Source organism: Arvicanthis niloticus, chromosome 1 (assembly GCF_011762505.2).
Source record: "Arvicanthis niloticus isolate mArvNil1 chromosome 1, mArvNil1.pat.X, whole genome shotgun sequence".
NCBI lineage: Eukaryota > Metazoa > Chordata > Mammalia > Rodentia > Muridae > Arvicanthis > Arvicanthis niloticus.
Genome location: NC_047658.1, coordinates 163,051,390 through 163,069,374, shown reverse-complemented (window position 1 = coordinate 163,069,374; position 17,985 = coordinate 163,051,390). Strand labels below are relative to the sequence as shown.

General features: G+C 47.2%; 1 protein-coding gene and 1 long non-coding RNA gene across 8 annotated transcripts in view; one reads left to right on the top strand and one right to left on the bottom strand.

Moving 5' to 3' along the window:
- Ablim1 (actin binding LIM protein 1) overlaps positions 1–17,985 on the top strand; it is a 202,373-nt gene that overhangs the window by 108,845 nt on the left and 75,543 nt on the right. For all 7 annotated transcript variants that reach the window (XM_034499328.2, XM_034499324.2, XM_076925713.1 and 4 more), the window contains exon 6: positions 67–160. In XM_034499328.2, coding sequence (XP_034355219.1) covers positions 67–160 — 94 coding nt within the window. The remainder of the gene's footprint in view (positions 1–66; positions 161–17,985) is intronic.
- Positions 3,859–7,533, bottom strand: LOC143439363 (uncharacterized). Its single transcript, XR_013107633.1, has 2 exons — positions 7,169–7,533; positions 3,859–6,102 (listed from the first exon to the last, which is right to left on the bottom strand). It is a non-coding gene; the product is annotated as an uncharacterized LOC143439363 (long non-coding RNA).

Here is a 17,985-nt window from a genome sequence, read left to right as displayed (position 1 = left end):
TGTTCTGTGGGAAGGGCATCAGAAATATGGCTTTGGTATCTTCCTGAATGCAGCTTTGTCTTTCAGGGATGACTTCCCATACTGTGAGAAAGACTACCAGGGGCTCTTTGGGGTGAAGTGTGAAGCCTGTCACCAGTTTATCACAGGAAAAGTCCTGGAGGTAAGTACAGAGGGGCTCACCTTAGACCTCCACCATTCGCCAGCTCATCCCTCGTGTCTCCTCCTGAGGAGGAAGGAGAGTAGCTGCAGGTCTGAGAGGATTCATGTGTTGTGCTTACCTTTCTTCCAAATGCCAAGGGGAACTTGAAATGATGAAGAAAAGAATAGGCCTCCCTCGCTGGGAATTAAACATACTTTTTTTTTCTTAGAAGAATATGGCATCAGACCCTCTGTTTACATCTGTGTTTGCACATGTGTGTTTGTCTGTGTTGGCCTCAGAAGCTCAGGGTCTGAGCTGAGAGAGGAAGGGAGGGTGCAAGGTAAAGACTTTGACTTCTCTGCCCTTAGAAAGCCACATCCGGTGTGACTCAGAGAACCCTGTGACAGAGCTGAAGGAAGCCTGTCAAATTCAGGTGTGACTGCTTCCAGCCAGCGCTTTGTCCCAGTCTCCTCAGCACCTCCTCTCCCAGCACCTGCCTCTGGGCCTAGCTAGCTCCTCTTGGATGAGAGAAGCTGCAGCAAGGAATTCTGGGATCAAAGTTCAGAGAAAACCCTGTTTCTCACAGACCTTTTGGGGATCATCAAGCTGGAGGGGAAAGAAACAGTTGCTACACACACATCTTTCTGTCTGTAGGGCAGAGATAATGTGCAGAGCCAGGAAGCCCAGCAGCCTGCTGACCTACCAGCCCATCATGTGGGTCCCTCCGGTGCTGGTTCCATACAGCCAGTAGAGTATGTTTTAAAGACACAGTCTGTCTATCCTGGGAGTCCTTGTGGTGTTTCTGTCCACTCTGGGGGATATCACAACAAAGGTTAAGAATAATCTCCCCAAGTTCCACTACAAGTTCTTCCCATGGAAGGTCAAGGGATCACAATGGACTAACTGTCCTGAGGGAATAAAGAAGAGCCTCTTGTCAAGTATATCTGCCCAGTAGGCTGAGGAGAAAGCTCTAATAAAGAGAATCACATGGCAAGAACACAGGACACACAAGAACAGAAAATGAGCATGTTGTGGGGGCACCGTGCTGGAGAAGTGGGGGAGGACCCCTCCAGGGTCTCACTCAGAAGTCTGAGCTTTGTCAAGAGCCGTGAGGAGTATTTAGGCTCTGTGGCTGCAGTCATAGGACGGAGTCAGGGTGCTGTGAAAAGAATAAATGGGAGTATTCAAACACCTGTGCACACATATTCCCCACCCACTGTTGACAGCAGAGGGAGGAGGAAGCCGCTGAGTCATGCCCCAGTACATGTCAGGAAGCAGTGACACCTGCTGTACCACAGATGACCCATAAGTGAAAGGTAACAGGTGAAGGAGTGTCCTGATCAAATCACCCAGCCATGGAGCCCATCACCAAAGGCCTAATGATTAGAAACAGAAAGCAGACTGCTGTTTGCCAAGGGCTGGAGTGAAAGTGATAGTGACAGCTTCCATTAGGCAAGCCTTCAGGATTAGATTAGAGAGGTAGTTATGTGGCCTTGATGGTTCACTAGGTGCCTCTAGGTTGTTGGTTTTAAGATGCTGCATTTTAGACTATATGAGTTTTGCTTTGAATCTAAAATTTAAAAACCAAGAACGGTGTGAGGGTACTGTAAGGAAAAAAAAGGTAGGAAGACGTGGAACTTGGTACTCAAGTTTAAGGTCATGTGTTCGAATCAACAGATTCAACCATTGTTTTAGTCTACACGTGGAAATGTGTTCCTAAAAGGGCTGTGTGTTTTGCGTGCATGTTTACATTTGCTTCAAAAGCTGCAGGGAGGAATCTATAAATGATAGTTGTAAGCTAGTACATCCCATGTTGAAGACCTGCTGGTCCCTCATGTTTTTTCTCTCAGGCTGAGTCATAAAGGTTGCAAGGGTCTTGTCCCAAATTGGCCTCAGGTGACAGGGACAGCTTGAAGAGTCTAGGGCTTGGAAACAACCCATACAAAGCCTCCAACATCAGTCAGCCCGGGAGTGGTTTGCACTTTCAGCTTAGATTAGAGGTCCGCCCAGCAGGCTGCGTCCTCCTCAGATGGGTGTGTGACCCAGAAAAATGTCCTGCAGGGGCTAGCACAAGACATGTGACTGCTAGTGAGTCAGCTGGGCTTGGTCACCAGGAGAAAGCAGGATCAGTCTCCACAGCCCATCTACCCGCAAGCTTCATTCCCTGGCCCTGTTGATGAACCAGCCATTCTAAGTGTAGCATTGTCTTCAATATAAGCCTTGTCTTTTTGTTTTAAATTCATTGTATCCATATATCAGTGCTCTTATTGTCTGCATGGGCTGCAACAGTGATGGCTTAAAACCATTTATTATCTCATTTTTAGAACCTAGACATTTATAACAATGTTTCATCAGGGCCATTGTTCACTTAAATGCTGGCGGAATGGTCCTTCCTTATCTCCTTCTTCCCAGCATGTATCACTCCAGGTGCCCACCTCCTCTGCCAGCTACCCTTCCAATCTTCTCCTAAAAGGGCACTTAATCTTTTTATGTAAGACCATGCCCATCATTCAAATAGTCTCTTCAAGACCCTTGCCTTAATTACATCTCTGAATACCGGTTCCAAATAAGTGAGCATTTACAGATGCAAAGACTTGCTGTGGAGAGGCATCTTTTGCTCATCCCATTCTAGAACCCCGAGACTACCTAATGTGGAAAGACTATAAACATTGAAGCGGAGCTGAGGCCACTACATGTGGTTCTCCTAAAGGTGCTACCATGCACCCAAGGGTGCTTTAAAAAGTGAAGGGCCCCAAACATCCTGTCCAGGTACAGCCATGTCTCTTGTTTCTCTAACATTTCCTGGAGAACCCCAGCCCCCTTGGGGATGACTTTCTCTCACAGACACAAAGTCTGCATGTAGCTTTCAGAACAACATCCTGCCCTCACTTCCACCATTTCTCTTTCGTGTTCTTTAACATTGTTTTGAGACAGGTCACACATATCCCAGGCTAACCTTGAACTTGCTATGTGATGACCTTGAATTGTTATTGCTCCCACTTCCATCTCCTGAATCTGGGGTTGCAGAAGTGGATCAGCATGCCTGGTGTATGTAGGGCTGGGGTTATACATGTTATACATGTGCCAACTGAGCTTCAGCCCCACCCCACCCCACCCCCAGAGTTGTAGTGCTCACACATTTCTTCAGCCTGATGGAAGGGGGATAAGCAGAGACCAAGTAGTTTAGAGAGAAAAGTGACAAGGATCTCTTGGCTCTGGAAGTCACCCACTGGGTGACCTAGGACAAGCCTATCAACACCCTTAGCCCATCTCTCCTTTCATTAATGGAATCATTCAAAATACGTGAATAAACCCAAGGCCCAGGTGCTAGTCTCCCAGTGTCCTTCCCAGCATGTGAGCTCTCCAAGGCTCTGCATCTCAGGGATCAGAGCCCAAGGTTCGTTCTGACTGGTCTGTCCCGCCCAGGTACATGGCACATACACCTGTGTCACCCTTCTCTTTATTGTCACATACTTCCTGTTATCTTTGCAACAGTGATGTTGTCTTTGGGGACCATCTTGTTGTAAATGGTGTGTCCTTAAAAATGTTTGCTGGGTTCCTTGGGTAAAGGTGCCTGATGCTAAGCTCGATGGTCTGAGATTCATGGGACCCACACAGTGGAAGGAGAGACTTGCACATTGCATGCATACCGTTGCATGCATACTGGGGTGCTCACACATGCATGCCCTTCCAACAGAAAAAAATAAATGAATAAAATGTAACTGTTTTCTTAAAGTATTTACTAATTGACCTATAAATCCAAAGGACATTCTGAAGATTGTTAGAACCAGCCTGCTTCTTAATTCAAAGGGCTGGGAGCAAATTAGAGTGACGTATTAGGCTTTGCTGGTCACCTCCTACCTCCAGTGCCTTCTTGAACTGTCCTTGGAATCAGCCCCTCCTGTTTCTTCTCCCCAACCCTTTCCCTCTCCCCACCCTGGCTCTGGAAGCTGCAAGGTGACTCAGGTCAGTCATGGGTGCTAGTGGGCCTGGGACTTCCCTTTGCTACAAATCACCCTCATCTTTGGTAGATGCCCCCAAGACCCTTTTCCCAGATGCTGAAAGCCATCTGTGTGAGGAAGCAACTGTAAATCATTTTGTGAGGACAGCAAGTGAACTGTAAACAAAGTCTGAAGAGCAGAGGGAAGGGGGTTGTCAGGAGTCTCCTCCCTCAATCCTGGGCTCCCTCACCCCACCACCCTAGGAAGCCTCTGGGGCATGGCTCACTCTCTCATTTAAAACAAGTGGCCCCAGCCATTGTCCCCTCTGCCTAGGTGCCTTCCCTAAGGAGGCACCTGCGGGCTGCTACCCTCCTGGGCAGTGGAGTGGGGACATTCTTCTGTCCTTTCTAGAAGGAAGTAGGCAGGAGCTGTGTCCCGGTTCTCACCACAGGGGTGGGAAACAAGTCTCTCTGTTCTTGCTCAGGTCACTTGCAGGCTTTCCTGGTTCTCCTCCCACCAGCCAACACCTGCAGGCTGAATCTGGTCTTTCCAGAGTATGTGGTGATGCCTGTTTTCTTGGGGTGCCTCTGGGGACAGAGTGCTACTCTCTGTCACAGCTACTGAAGAACCTGGTCCTTATGAGACCCCTTAGAGCCTCACCCCTCCACCGCCCATGTAACCCTCCAGACCCTGTCTCATCTTGCCCGTCCACCGCCCATGTAACCCTCCAGACCCTGTCTCATCTTGCCCGTCCACCGCCCATGTAACCCTCCAGACCCTGTCTCATCTTGCCCGGGTAAGTTGGATGGGATTTGTGTTTTGCTTTCAAACCCCTTCTGCTCAACTCCTGGCTTGTGAAATGGGATCACAATGAGATTCGATCAAATCCTTTCTCTGGATACACCAAGGGATTAGAAACCAGTAGTGTTGTTCTGTCTGGCCTTTTAACTGATTAAAACCCTGCTTTTTCACAAAGTGTGGGGCTTGAAGGACAGACACACACTCCATCACATCAGAAAGTAAAGGCACTGTCCCATCCTTTTTTGTGCAGAGATTTTAGGCAGGTTTGGTCTTGGTTTGGACTAGCCAGTCAGCTTCCGAGAAACAGAAGTTATCACATAGCATTTACTGAACAGGTCTGGTTGTCACCTTCAAAGACATGATTTGCAGAAAACAACCTTCCTTCCTGGTTCTGTGTATATCATCTCAGGCAGAGCCAGAGAGACAGCCCTCACTGGAGCAAAAGGCATCCTGCCTAGTCTGTTCTGTCTTCACACCAATTTGGGCGGCTGCTGCTGCTGCGGCTGCTGCTGCTGCTGCTGCTGCGGCTGCTGCTGCTGCTGCTGCTGCTTCTCCTTCTCCTCTTCCTCCTCCTTCTCCTCCTCCTTCTCCTCCTCTTCCTTCTCCTCCTCCTCCTCCTTCTCCTCCTCTTCCTTCTCCTCCTTCTCCTTCTGCTCCTCCTCCTCCTCCTCCTTCTTCTTTTTTAACTTTTTAATGGGTTTAAATATTTTTGAGAATCAGGGAAGGGAAAAGGATCAAGTCCCTCTGTTGAGTTGGTAAGCTGTGCTGTCCCCAGGGGACAGTGAGCCACCACAGTGTCCCGACTTTGTGGAGCATTTCTTAACGTTTGCAAAATTATCTCAGAACTGTTTAATTCACATAGCGGGCCCCGTAAAGTGGTCCAGGCCTTCACCACTGACCTCCATTAGAGAAGAAGCTACCGAGTGCTGGGGGATCTGGAGCTAATTAGCAACAGACTGAAATTAGAAAACAGGTCTCTCGATTCTCAGAAGAGGGACACGGGGGAGCCCTCACACACTCCCACACAGCCATCCACAGTCAGAGAACTGGCCGAGAAGTGTAGCTTGCGGAGGGACCTGAATTTAAGGCTGCGGATGGAAAAGCCCGTCTCATTAGTCCTGTTACACCTGTGCTGGAGACAGATGGTTGATCCTTTATTGCGTTATTATTTTCACCGGTGTGTAAGGCTGCTGGAGTCCTGGCCTCTGGTCTGTTGCTTTTCTGCAGAGTCAGACGTCAGGGTTAATCAGCAGTCGGCCACCAGAACACCTGGCATGGCCTTCAGAGACCACTGAAGAGGAATAATTCGTCTCCATAGTGGGGGCTCGGCCTCCTCACAGAGCTCCGGCCTGGGATTCTTCCCAGATCCACAGATATTCTAGAAGGTCTTGTGAGGCAAGATGGAACTAGAGACACTTGTCACAGTTCCTCACTCCAAACTATCGATGGGTGGTTAGAGCTGGAGAAATGGCTTCCAATTTTTGTTCTGTTTTGGAGATGGGGTCTTGCTATGTTGCACAAGATGGATTTGAACTCTGGGCTCAGCTACAGGAATAGGTGGGACTATAGGAGGCCATTATACTACCATATCCAGCTTGAAATGGTTTCACTATAGACGAGTTAAGCAAATGGTAGAATATTACCTGGCCATGTAAAAGGGTAAAATACTGATTCATGTTACATCATGGATGACACTTGAAAACACTCAAAATGAAAGGGAAGAAGCAAGTCACAAAAGATCCTGGGTCATATGATTCTGTTTGCATAAACTATATAGATTAGGAAAGTGTATACAGATTAGGAGATGAAAGTAAATTAATGGTTTCCAGGTACTGGGAGGAGGAGATGGGGTGGATGGTGATGGGTGTTTTGGATCAGGGAGAATGAAAGTATCCCAGAATTAGACAATGGTGTCAGTTACACAATTTTGCCCATATATTACAAAACGCTGATGTCTGTACTTTAATAATGTGAATTTTATAACACCTAATTTGCATCTCAACCTAAATGCATACACATGCATGTGCATAAACAAACACACCTGCTCCCTTTGCAGAGACTAGGGTGATAGTTGGGATCCTGTTATCCTGTGTCTATAAATGACCCTGCAGTTTTAAAGACAAAATGAAACACACACCTAGACTTACACACATACCACACATGCATATACATACATATACACACAAACACACATGCACACACCCCACACATACACCGGCATGATCAGAAGCTGTCATAGCTGCCTGTGTTCTACCTCTCTCCTCTCTGCGGTCCTTTCACAGTTTACCTGGATAGGTCTGAGAGCAGAGAGGCAGGAAACGAAGAGGCGGGTCACTGTCATGATCTTTGCTTGTAGCCCAGACAGGCTTGAACTTTCTGTCATCTTCACGGGGTTCTTTGTCACTTCGGAAGTAAAATTTTGGTCACTTCCTGGGGTCACTGGTTGCCACAACTTGCAACCGGGCCCTTGATCCTAGAGGGTCAGGATTAGATCAATGTAAAGTCTTGAATGGAAAGTGACCTTAATTTTTAAATTCGACCCAAGGTCTCTGTTAGCTGTGAAACTCTGTTGGCAAAGAATAACTTTACCTTTCCCATTCTTAACAGTAGGAACTGTCCCACTTGGAGTAACATGAAATGGCTTGAGGAAGATGTGCCTGACCCTTGCCCCCACCCCCATCTCTACTTCTACCCCACCCCTTCCCCCACCCCTACCCTTATTCCCACCCCAACCCTGTCTCCACCCCATCCCAAGCCACTGGATTTCTCTCTGGCATTTATTCTGGTAGAAATGTGTTGCCAGAGGAACCAAAGACTCTTCACAGCAGTAAAGATTTGATATTTATGGAAAACTCACCCCATTTCCTGTCAGAACAAATGGAGGCCCTTCCTTATCCGGAAATGACAGTTTGCAAAGAGTTCATATTTATCTTGAGTTGAAAAGATGTTTTGTTTTTGATGGTGACTTTTTTAACTTCAGAGAGTTAAGTCAACTGGAGATTTTGCTTACCTTTCCTTGACTTTTAAACATACGGTTTTATTTTGCCGTTTGCTTTAAGCCACATTGTTGTAGAAACAATGTGTTATTTTCTTATCTGAATCAATCAGGTTTTAAACTTAAGAACTGTTACTTACAAATAGTTCCATGCCAGCATGTTGATGCATATGTTGAATCTTGGACAGAGAAGTAGCCAGCTCTCTGAGTTCAAGGCCAGCCTGGTGTACATAAAGGGTCCTAGGAGCCAGGGCTCCTCAAAATGGGGACGGAGGAGAGACTGGAGAGATGGCTCCAGTTAAGAGCCCTGGATGCTCTTCCAGAGGACCCAGCTGGGCATTCTTGTTATGACCCGACCTGCTCTGTTCCACAGGTCAGGGTTTAGCAAGAGAGAGAGTGGGGGGAAGAAGAGGAAGAGACTCGAAGAATAGAGACAAGCCAGAGGGTCTGTAGTCAAATCTCCTTTACTGTCTCCCACAGACTATATTCACACCTCCTACTGACCACCACCACCACACCTACTACTACTAACCCACACCCTTACAAGGAAATCCTGGGTATTTATAAGCACAAGCAAGAGAACACAGGTGAAGACATTTTACCACGTGCACCATGCAGCTGGGGTCACTAAATAGCAAAACAAGCTATGTGGGATAAACAAGATATTTATCAGAGTGTGCTTCAGCTGTTGTAGGCTATTGAAAAACAAGTCTCTCATCAGGGTATATGGCTCCAGATGGCTGCAAAGTTGATAGCTGCTTTCTAGCCGCTTTCTGATTAAAGTCGGCTCCCAACACATTCTGACTGCAGCAACCCCTCCCATGCTTCAGAGCTTCAGCTCCTCCTTGGCCTTGTATATTTGTCCACTTCAGTTCTTTGCACAAGTGTGTAACTTTGTGAAAATTGCCCCATCTGAAGCTCACCAGGAAGGCTCCCTGACTCCACGAACACACCCCACTGGCCTCCTCTCCTGCACTAGCAGGCCCCTCTCCGTTTGTTTTACACCCGATTGTGCTGCTTCCTGGACCCTATGGCTTCCTGCCTCCTGGAGGTCATTATGCCTGTTCCAGCAGATGGGCCTGGTCATGGGTTGCCAGCTAGCCAGGAGGAGAAGAAGGCTTAGGGCCATAGCCCATCAAGCCCAGTGGGAATGAACTGGCACAGAGATCCCTCCCCCTAAAGACTTTAGAGCAGGCTTGCAAACTGCCCTTAAGCTCTGTAATCAGGGGGAGGCTGTATGAATCTCAGAAACAGAAGCAGAATGTGGACTCTGGGGACTTGGTGTCTGTCGATCACTGGTGAGGCAGGAAGAAGAGGAAAGTGGTGTGTGACCAACAGCAGTGTTGGTCCCGCTGGCTGCACTTGGAGCTGATCAACCCTCAGGAGTTAAACGGGGATGATAAGAGTTACTTCTGATAGGCATAAATCAGAGCAGGTGAGCTGCCTGAGACAGGATCTGGCATCCTGGGCCTCAAGGAGGGTTTTTGTTGTTTATTTGTTGATAGATTGTTTCCATTTCTTGTACTTAAAAAGGAAGGAACAGATTCTGTAAAGGCCAATGGCTTTAACAAGCCCTGGAGCTAGAAGGAGGCCAGCTTCTTCTCCCACCCTGCTCTATTTACTCTCTGAGGTAAATACATGATAATTTAAAATGTACCAGTAATGGCTGAGCAGTCAAGAATACTGGCTGTACACACCTTTGATCGCAGCACTCTGTGTGTTCAAGGCCAGCCTGGTCTGTAGACAGCCATGGCTACACAGAAAATCCCTGTCTCAAAAAAAACAAAACAACAACAAAAGAGAATTACCTGCTCTTCCAGAGGACCCAGGTTCTATTCCCAGCACTCACGTGGGTGGCTCACTGACAACTGCTTGTTGCTCCAGTTTTTAAAAACCAGCACACAGGTCTTGGGTTCCTCCAGGCACATGGTGCACATGAACACGTCAGCACATACACATACATATAAAATAAGTAACATTTTTAAGTGTGGTTAACCAGCGTGATGATGCTTTGAAATGAAAGCCACTTACGTAGCTTACTGGTAGATATCCCCTGAACTGAGAGTCTCCCATGGTTCCACAGGGTTTTTTCTGTTAGTCTTCACTAGTGGCTAGCAACTAGCAACATGATAACAAATGGTTCCTTTTCACATTATAAATGTCTCCGTGGCCTTCAACCAAAACCATGAAAGATCACCTGCCCCCAATTTTCTCAGCACCCTACGAGGTGCCCACTCCTTGCATATAAAATAAATGGCTCTTTGGCTGCCTTCCTGCTCACTAGTGTTTCTCTCACTGCTTCCACAGAGACTGTTTAAGGTCAGCTCCTGCAGGCTTCTTGCTCTACAGGGCTGTCCTCCACAAGGTTGGGCCCATCATCCTTGCAGGCTTCCACCCATATTCATGCTGACTATGAGATTATTGAGGGTGATTTGAATATGCTTGGCCCCAGGAGTGGCACTGTTAAGAGGTGTAGCCTTACTGGAGTAGGTGTGGCCTTGTTTGAGTGGGTGTGGCTTTGTTGGAGTAGGTGTGTCACTGTGGGAGTGGGCTTTAAACCCCTCATCCTAGCTGCCTGGAAGTTAGTATTCTCCTAGCAGCCTTCAGATGAAGATGATAAACTCTCAGCTCCTCCTGCACCATGCCTGCCTGGATGCTGCCATGATGTTAATGGACTGAACCTCTGACCTGTAAGCCAGCCCCATTTAAATGTTGTCCTTTATAAGAGTTGCCTTGGTCACAGTGTCTGTTCCTAGTGGTAAAACCCTAACTAAGACTACATTGAAGAGATCTCTTGACTCCTTTGCAACCTTGGCTTTAGCACTGAGTCTCCTTGGAGCAAGGTTTAGGCAACTACCCAACAGTAAATATTCATTCTACTTGCGGGCTATAAAATTCACCCATGTCAAGAACGGTTCGGTGGTCTTTGATGCCTTTATGAAATTATGAGCCATCACCACAGCCCAGTTCCTGAACTTATTCCTTCATGTTTTGTAGGTATTAGGAAATATAATGCCGTATTGCACGGGGATGCCTGGGGGGCCCATGCCAAGGTGTCCCCCTGAGAAATTGTGCCATACGACAGACCCGGTATCAGGGAGATCTATTTAGGGGGAAGGAGGGGAATGGGGGCCTGGAGAAGGGTTAGAGGCAGACGGACAGGAGCAGAGTCATGAAGGCAGAGAAAGTGGGGGATAGAGGACAGAAAGAGAGAAAGAAAGGCTGGCCGGGAACACATGGGGAGAAGGGGCAGGGGCAAGACTAGCGGGTTTTCTCATATGCTGCCGGTCCACCTGCATCCGGTGGTGGGTGATGACTTAATCTATTGCTAAGTCCCTGGGAGGAGTCTAGCAGAATCACCTGTAAGCCAACAGTAGGCTCTGCCTTCAACTTAAGTTCTCCTTCATGTCCACTGTCGAGAACAGGGACCTGCCTGTTGGAGAGACAATTTGTAGCAACTCATCAAGGGCTCCCATCCTTGTTTGTTACTCGAGTCTCCAGACTCTACCTGGCAGTGATTTTTTAAAATCTTTTTTATGAGGAGACTCACAAACTTGGCATTTTTCTCAGTAAATGCTGAAGACAACTATTCCTCTTTCTCCCTAACCCAAGATCACAGAAGTGGTTACATAAGTAAAATCTGGACAAGAAACAGACAATGCCCTTTTAGGCCATGTAGAAAAAGTCGAGGATTGATGGGATGGGAGCCCAACTCTAATGCTTGCAGCCACGTGATTGGGGCCCAGATGAGTTTCTGTGCTTTCCTTCCAAAGACAGGTTCCTTGACTCTTCTAACAAGTATTTGCCTGAATATGTCCCACACTAGAGGTGCTGGGGACACAGTTACTAAAAGAGTCATCTCTGACACACACACACACACAGAGTGTACAAGAGTCACCTGGATGTCTTGTGTGCAGTGTGTGGTTCATGCCCATCATCAACAATAGCATATGTGCACTTACATTGTAATGGTTCATTCTCAAGTTATTACCACAACAAAACTGTTATTCCGTGTTGCATTCTATTTTTTATTTGTGTTTGTGTGCACGCAAGCGCACATGCATAAATGTGTTTACTGGTGCCTATGAAGCTAGCGTCTGGGGTTGGAGTTTCAAGTTGTGAGCTGTCAACATGGGTGCTGGAATCCAAACTGAATCCTCAGACTTTACCCCAGAGTTTGCTTAGGGAGCTCAAGTAGAGGCGTGAAGGGTGTGTATGTGTGTGTGTGTGTGTGTGTGTGTGTGTGTGTGTGTGTGTGCACAGGTTATATTCAGTGCTGCTGTGAGTGGTTCTGGGGTAGCAATGTCCACAGACGCCACGCTGAGAATCTGTCCCTGTAATGGAGGGTTTGACTCCTCAGAAAACCCAGCTCTGTAATTATTAGAGTGTGTAACTAACAGCTTTCTCTGCGTTTCATAAGCTCAGCTATGTTGCCAGAACTTTTACGTTTCTTCAGCAATGGTTGGGACTGTTGCCAGCCAGCTTGGAGAAATTCTGTACATATAGAAAAGGGTCTGTTATATGCTGGTCATTATGGCCAGTAATCACTATGAATTTTCCCTAAATCATCTTAGTCTTGTTGAAAATGACCAGAATCTTGCCTCCAAGGAGGGTCCCTCAAAGGGAGCTATGTGGTTGACTTGTCTGGCTCTGGTTAGTGGGTTTGTTCACCTGAGCCAGTGACCTCACTTCCTGTCACAGGTTCATCAGCGATTTCTGAAGAATGCTTTAATTAAAAATGAGATAATATGTATAAAGTGCCTAGAGCGTGGTAAGCATTCAGCATTTCTCCCACCACTCCCAACACACACATGCGGGCACACTCGAGTGTGCCCAAACTCACAAAATAAAAGCACAGTATAGGGCTGGCAAGATGACTCAGCAGGTAAAAGCGCTTGCTGCTAAGCCTGATGATGTCAGCAATCCCAGGGACCCACAAGGTGGAAGGAGAGAACCGGCTCCTGCAAGCTATCCTCTGACCTCCACCTCTGTGCTGCAACATCATTCCACGCACACAGTAAATAAATCGGTGTAAAGTTGTAAACACAGCATAAACTTTACGTCCACATGGAGCCAGCCTGACAAAGAAGTCTCTTCAGATGGCACTTCTATCGAACAATTCTAAGCAGAGTTCTAAGGTTTGGGACGCTTGTGCGAGGAGGAGGTTGAGCTTAGCTTTACTTTTGCACAGAACTTCACAACACACATCTTGCAAGCAGCGACGTGGACGAGAAAGCTGTTTGCAAGCTGTGCTCACCACATACCTTTCCCTCTTCCCAAATCCCGAAAAGATACTTAAAAGCCCCGGTACCATTACCCTCAGATTTACAACGTAGTTAACGGTGAGCGGCTGTGACGAAATGGTACTTTCCTCACCTGCACTTAACAAAAGAAAGAATGTCAACCCCCCTCCTTTTCTGGAACATGGACTGGCCCGTTGTGGCTGCTGCTGTGTTTAGTCAGTGAAGCAAGGAGAAGGAGGCGTTGAGAGGAGGGAGCCTGCCACAACTGCTCTACTTTCCTGTGTGAGTCTCTGGAGAGATGTGCGTGGTCGCAGCCTAGTGAAGCCTGGTGTGTAAGCCAGACAGGCAGGTAGCCGGATGCCTCAGTCTACCCGGTTGAGGTCTAGCATTTCCAAGGTGTTCTGAGCTGGCAGCACAGAGGAGTTCTGCCCAGGAGAGCTGAGGAACAGAATCAGACCCACCGGAACCCTGGCACAAGGTAAAGTGTGTATCGCAAAGATACCCCTTCCCTTGGAGGCATGTGTTGGCTCTCTGGTGGGCGAGCCTGGGAGCCACGAAAACCTCTACATGTTGTCGGTTGGTTACATGGTAGCAACACAGACCTCTTCTTTTACCCTGAAATGCATTGTATTGAAATTCTTGCTCTTTCTGATGTCACAGTTGAACTGTGGACCATTTCTCATAGGCAGAGGTCTAAAGACATAAGGCAGATCCTGCCAGGGTGCCACAGAGGGTGCCACAGAGAGTGGTGACTTAAAAAAACAAAACAGTTGTGCTTGGATGTGATTACTCCCAAGATTGAAAAAAAAAAGTGTGTTAGGCTTTGGGCTTGGTCTGTCTGTCTCTGTCTCTCCTCTCTCAGTGTGTGTGTGTGTGTGTACGCACGTGTGCATGCTTTTGGGTTTCAGAGCTTGGAGGAATTTGCTTCTGAGAAGAAGAGAGGACTTCAGAGTCACAGTTGGGAGACGTTGGAATTGAAGATTACATAGATTTTTACTCAATTCATTACTGTAATGTGTGAATATTTTTCTTTAAGATCCTCATGACTGAGATTAATATGTTTGGATAGTACGCATTTCTTCGTAGTTTTTAATTTTATTTTTACTTTATGCGCCCTGGTGTTTCGTGTGTATGTATTTCTGAGTGGGAGTGATACCCTGGAACTGGTGTGAGCTACCATGTAGTACCGGGTACTGAGAGCTGAACCTTGGTCCTTTAGAAGAGCAGCTAGTGCTCTGACCACTGAGCTATCTCTCCAGCCCTTGGACAAGACTCTTACTTATTTCAGCTACAGTTTGAAAGATCCCTCATGCTCACCACCTTGGATGAGCAGAGAGAATGAGTCCGATCTTTATCATGAAAATAGTTTTTCTAAGATCCCAGCTGTTGTGCAGCTATATTGGAAAGTTAATTGTATTTTGTGTGGACCTTTTGAAGTATGTCACACAAGCTCTGAAGATGATTTCAGATGAGAAAGTTGTTACCCAGACTGTGATGGAACCAGATGAGAGCTCCCTCCCCGCAGCTGAGGTTGGAGATTTGAAAGAAATCTGAGCCGGGCTCCCTGTGGCTGCTGAGGAATGTTAAGAGGATGTGAAGTTATTTAGATCACTCAAACAGGTTCTGACAGGTAAATGAGAAAAAAAACTAATTAAAATATAATTGTTGCCATTCTGTAACGGATCAAAAGGCTGGTTGGGTCTCAGGTGCTTCCAGTCGCTGACGTTGCCAGGCTTATGGGCATGAATTACTTTTAAGCAGGCGTTGGTGCCAGGCCTCTTGCGGAGCTGTGAATGGATGTTGTGAGGAGATGTTTTAAGTGGGTTGCTGAAGCGTTTTCATGGGTCAGCGGTTCACCTAACAGCCACAGGGACGGTTGCACCAGGGTCACGGAGGGCTTCTTCCATAGTGAGGCTGTAGCTTATCTGAAAGGGCAGAGCAGGCACAGCCATCTGGGTTTTGTAATCTGCAGAGCCCTTCAGAACAGGGTTGTCAGCCTTTGCACTGCTGACATTTTGGATGGAGGCTTTTTTTTTTTTTTTTTTTTTTTTTGGCTGGTGACTGCCCTCTGAAGGATGTTGAACATCAGGTTTCACCTGTACTTGTCTGGTGACAGTAGTACCTCCCTTTCCAGTCACAACCTCAGAAGCCTCCAGTGGGGGAAGGGAGGTGAGAGGTGGCACCTGAAGGAATTCTGTAGAGTCCCAGGAAAGTAACCAAACTAGGGTTTTTTTGTTTGTTTGTTTGGGTTTTTTGTTTTGTTTTGTTTTCTGAGACAGTGTTTCTTTGTATAGCCCTGGCTGTCCTGGAACTCACTCTGTAGACCAGGCTGGCCTTGAACTCCATACTGGCATTTTGATTTGGGTTTGTCTGGCCTTTATCCACAAGCACATCTGTCAGGATGGGGGGAGGTGGTGTATTCTTCCTCCTCCTCCTTCCTCCCTCCCCCCCCCCTCCCCCCCAGTAAAGGCCATCTGGTATTTTGTCACTGCTGTGGTTGTATAGTCAGGCATACAGTCTTGAGTGCATCCTGGAACTACTATTTAACAAGAACAAGAAACTCACAGTGACCCATTCTACTGTGGGATCACCCACAGCCTATTTATTCTGCAGATAAAGGTGTTTTGATATGTGGGTGTTGGGTGTGTCTATGCAAACCTGGGCCTTTCATTTGTTTGTCTGGTTTGGGTGGGTGGTTGGTTGTTTTTCTACTTCTGGAAAATGAAGGTTTTCAACCCCCAACATCCTCCAGATTCCCCACCCCCATCTCAGGGGGTCAGAAACTCTAGGGGGGGTGGGGGGGGGGAATGGACCCTCACTGTTTGGTCAGGGAACTAAGGGAACTACTGTTCAGTCTTCTTTCTACCTCACAGGTAACAAGGAAACCAGTGGCTGGAAATCTTTTGTCCATTCATGTGTTTCTTCTACGTTTAGCACGTGGTACTGTGCCTTTCATCCAAAGGATAAATACATCTGAAACGATGACTGCCTAACTATATCTCACTGTTTCTGGGCAGCCACAGAAGCAGCTGTAAATCTCTTAGCTATATAGAGTCTCTTAGAAGTGGCGTTTGTCAGGTTTTTATGCTGTTTCTCCAAAGAGCAAGGTGCGGCTGTGATTTCCAGGAGCAGCTGACCAGTCAAGAAAGCATTTGCTGTTCTATTGAAAAGCTGAGAGGGAACTTGGTTTGCTGGGATCCATCCTTAGTGATATGGCCATGGCACTGTTTTCAGTGTTCTGCTTTTGACTGGATTTACCTCCACCTGGAGGCACCAGCGACATGTGCACCAGTATGGCGTTTCTCCACGTGTGCTCTTAGAAACATTTCCTCCTTACTAAAACCCATCTTCTCTCGCCGCTCCTTAGATCTCAGGTCTGCAGTGCAGAGAGCTTGACTGTTTGAGGTCATTCTCTCTCAGTCGCACTCAGCAGTGGATGACCCTTGGAAAGGCCATCTGGAGCTTGGCCTGCAGGAGGCTCAGGACTGTGATGGGGCAGGAAAATGCAGGAGTGAAATCTTGCTTGCTTATTATAAGAGTCACAGCCAACACTCCCATAACAAAACCCACAGCAAATATATTTACCTAAAGTTTTATATGACACAGACTGTTTTAAAATGAATACCGAAAGACCTTAGGGAAACTCCATTTTTACGCTTTGCTGTGGTGGGGAATGGACAGCAAACACGTGACCTAATATGCGTAGACAGAAGAACTGTTAAGGTCTGACTGTTTAGGAGCTTCTGGCTCTGAGCACCCATTCCTCCTGGGGTAGGGCAGGACTCCTCTGAAGAAATTACCCCGAGAATGTCTTTATGGCCAGCTCCCACACAGGTGGGGTAGGTCAGAGCAATATCTCAAGGTTTTATAGCGGGCTTTGGACAAGAGAAGAAAAGTCTAGTTTCTATAATTTGTTCTGTGAGAGGAAGAGAAGTACAATGAGGGTGGGGTGGGGAAGATCAGTGGGTGTGGCTTCCCAGGCCTTCCCAGGCCTTCCCTGCCTTCCCAGCTCTTTTATTTTAACCTTCTCAGTGCCGAAAGCATGCCTCGAGTCTCATCTGCTTGCTGTGTCTACAGGTCTGGGCTGTGTATTTTTTCAAGAAGATATATCTGTGCCATTGTGGGCAGGTGTTCCGGTTAAGAGTTGACAGACAGGCACTTTGAAGAATGCAGAGGAAGTGGGTCTGTGTGCTACCGAATTTGGAAGGGAAGAAAGCTTATAAGTTCTTATTCACGAGATCTAGAAAGTGAATTTCTGCTGGTTTTTAAAGCCCCACAGGCTGACGCTGCCTCTGGCTTCAGAAAGATGAGAGCACATGAACCCCAAAGGACCTGAGGCAAAGGCAAGTCCTCGCACCCCATCCCCTTAGAACGCTGTCAGCCTGAGAAAGCTTGCTATTAGAAGTGAGCAGACCCCTCCCCTAGCTCACACATGGCTTGGTGTGGAGTCTCAAGAGTGAGACAGGGTCAGGGCCTCACTACACGATTCCTGCCTTCTGAGGCGGCTACTGAGATGGGTGTGCTGGTGACCTGAACTCAACTTTCCCAGGATCTGTAGGGAATAAAGGTTGTAGTGAGAGATAAAGAAATTGAAGATCATTTTAGGTTCACAGACTGAGCTCAAGCCCTGAGAATGTGAGTCTTCACAGAGCTGGCCTGTGTCACTACAGCTTTGTCAACCAGAGACACTGAGCTTTGTCACAAAGATTCCCAGGATGAAACAAAAACCTGGTTTGAGGATGTGGGTGGAAGTTACAGTGTGTGTGTGTGTGTGTGTGTGTGTGTGTGTTGCAAGGGGGTATTAGTCATCTGTAGATACATAATCAGTCCTTGGGACTCTTCACCAAAGGCACTAACAGAAAAGAC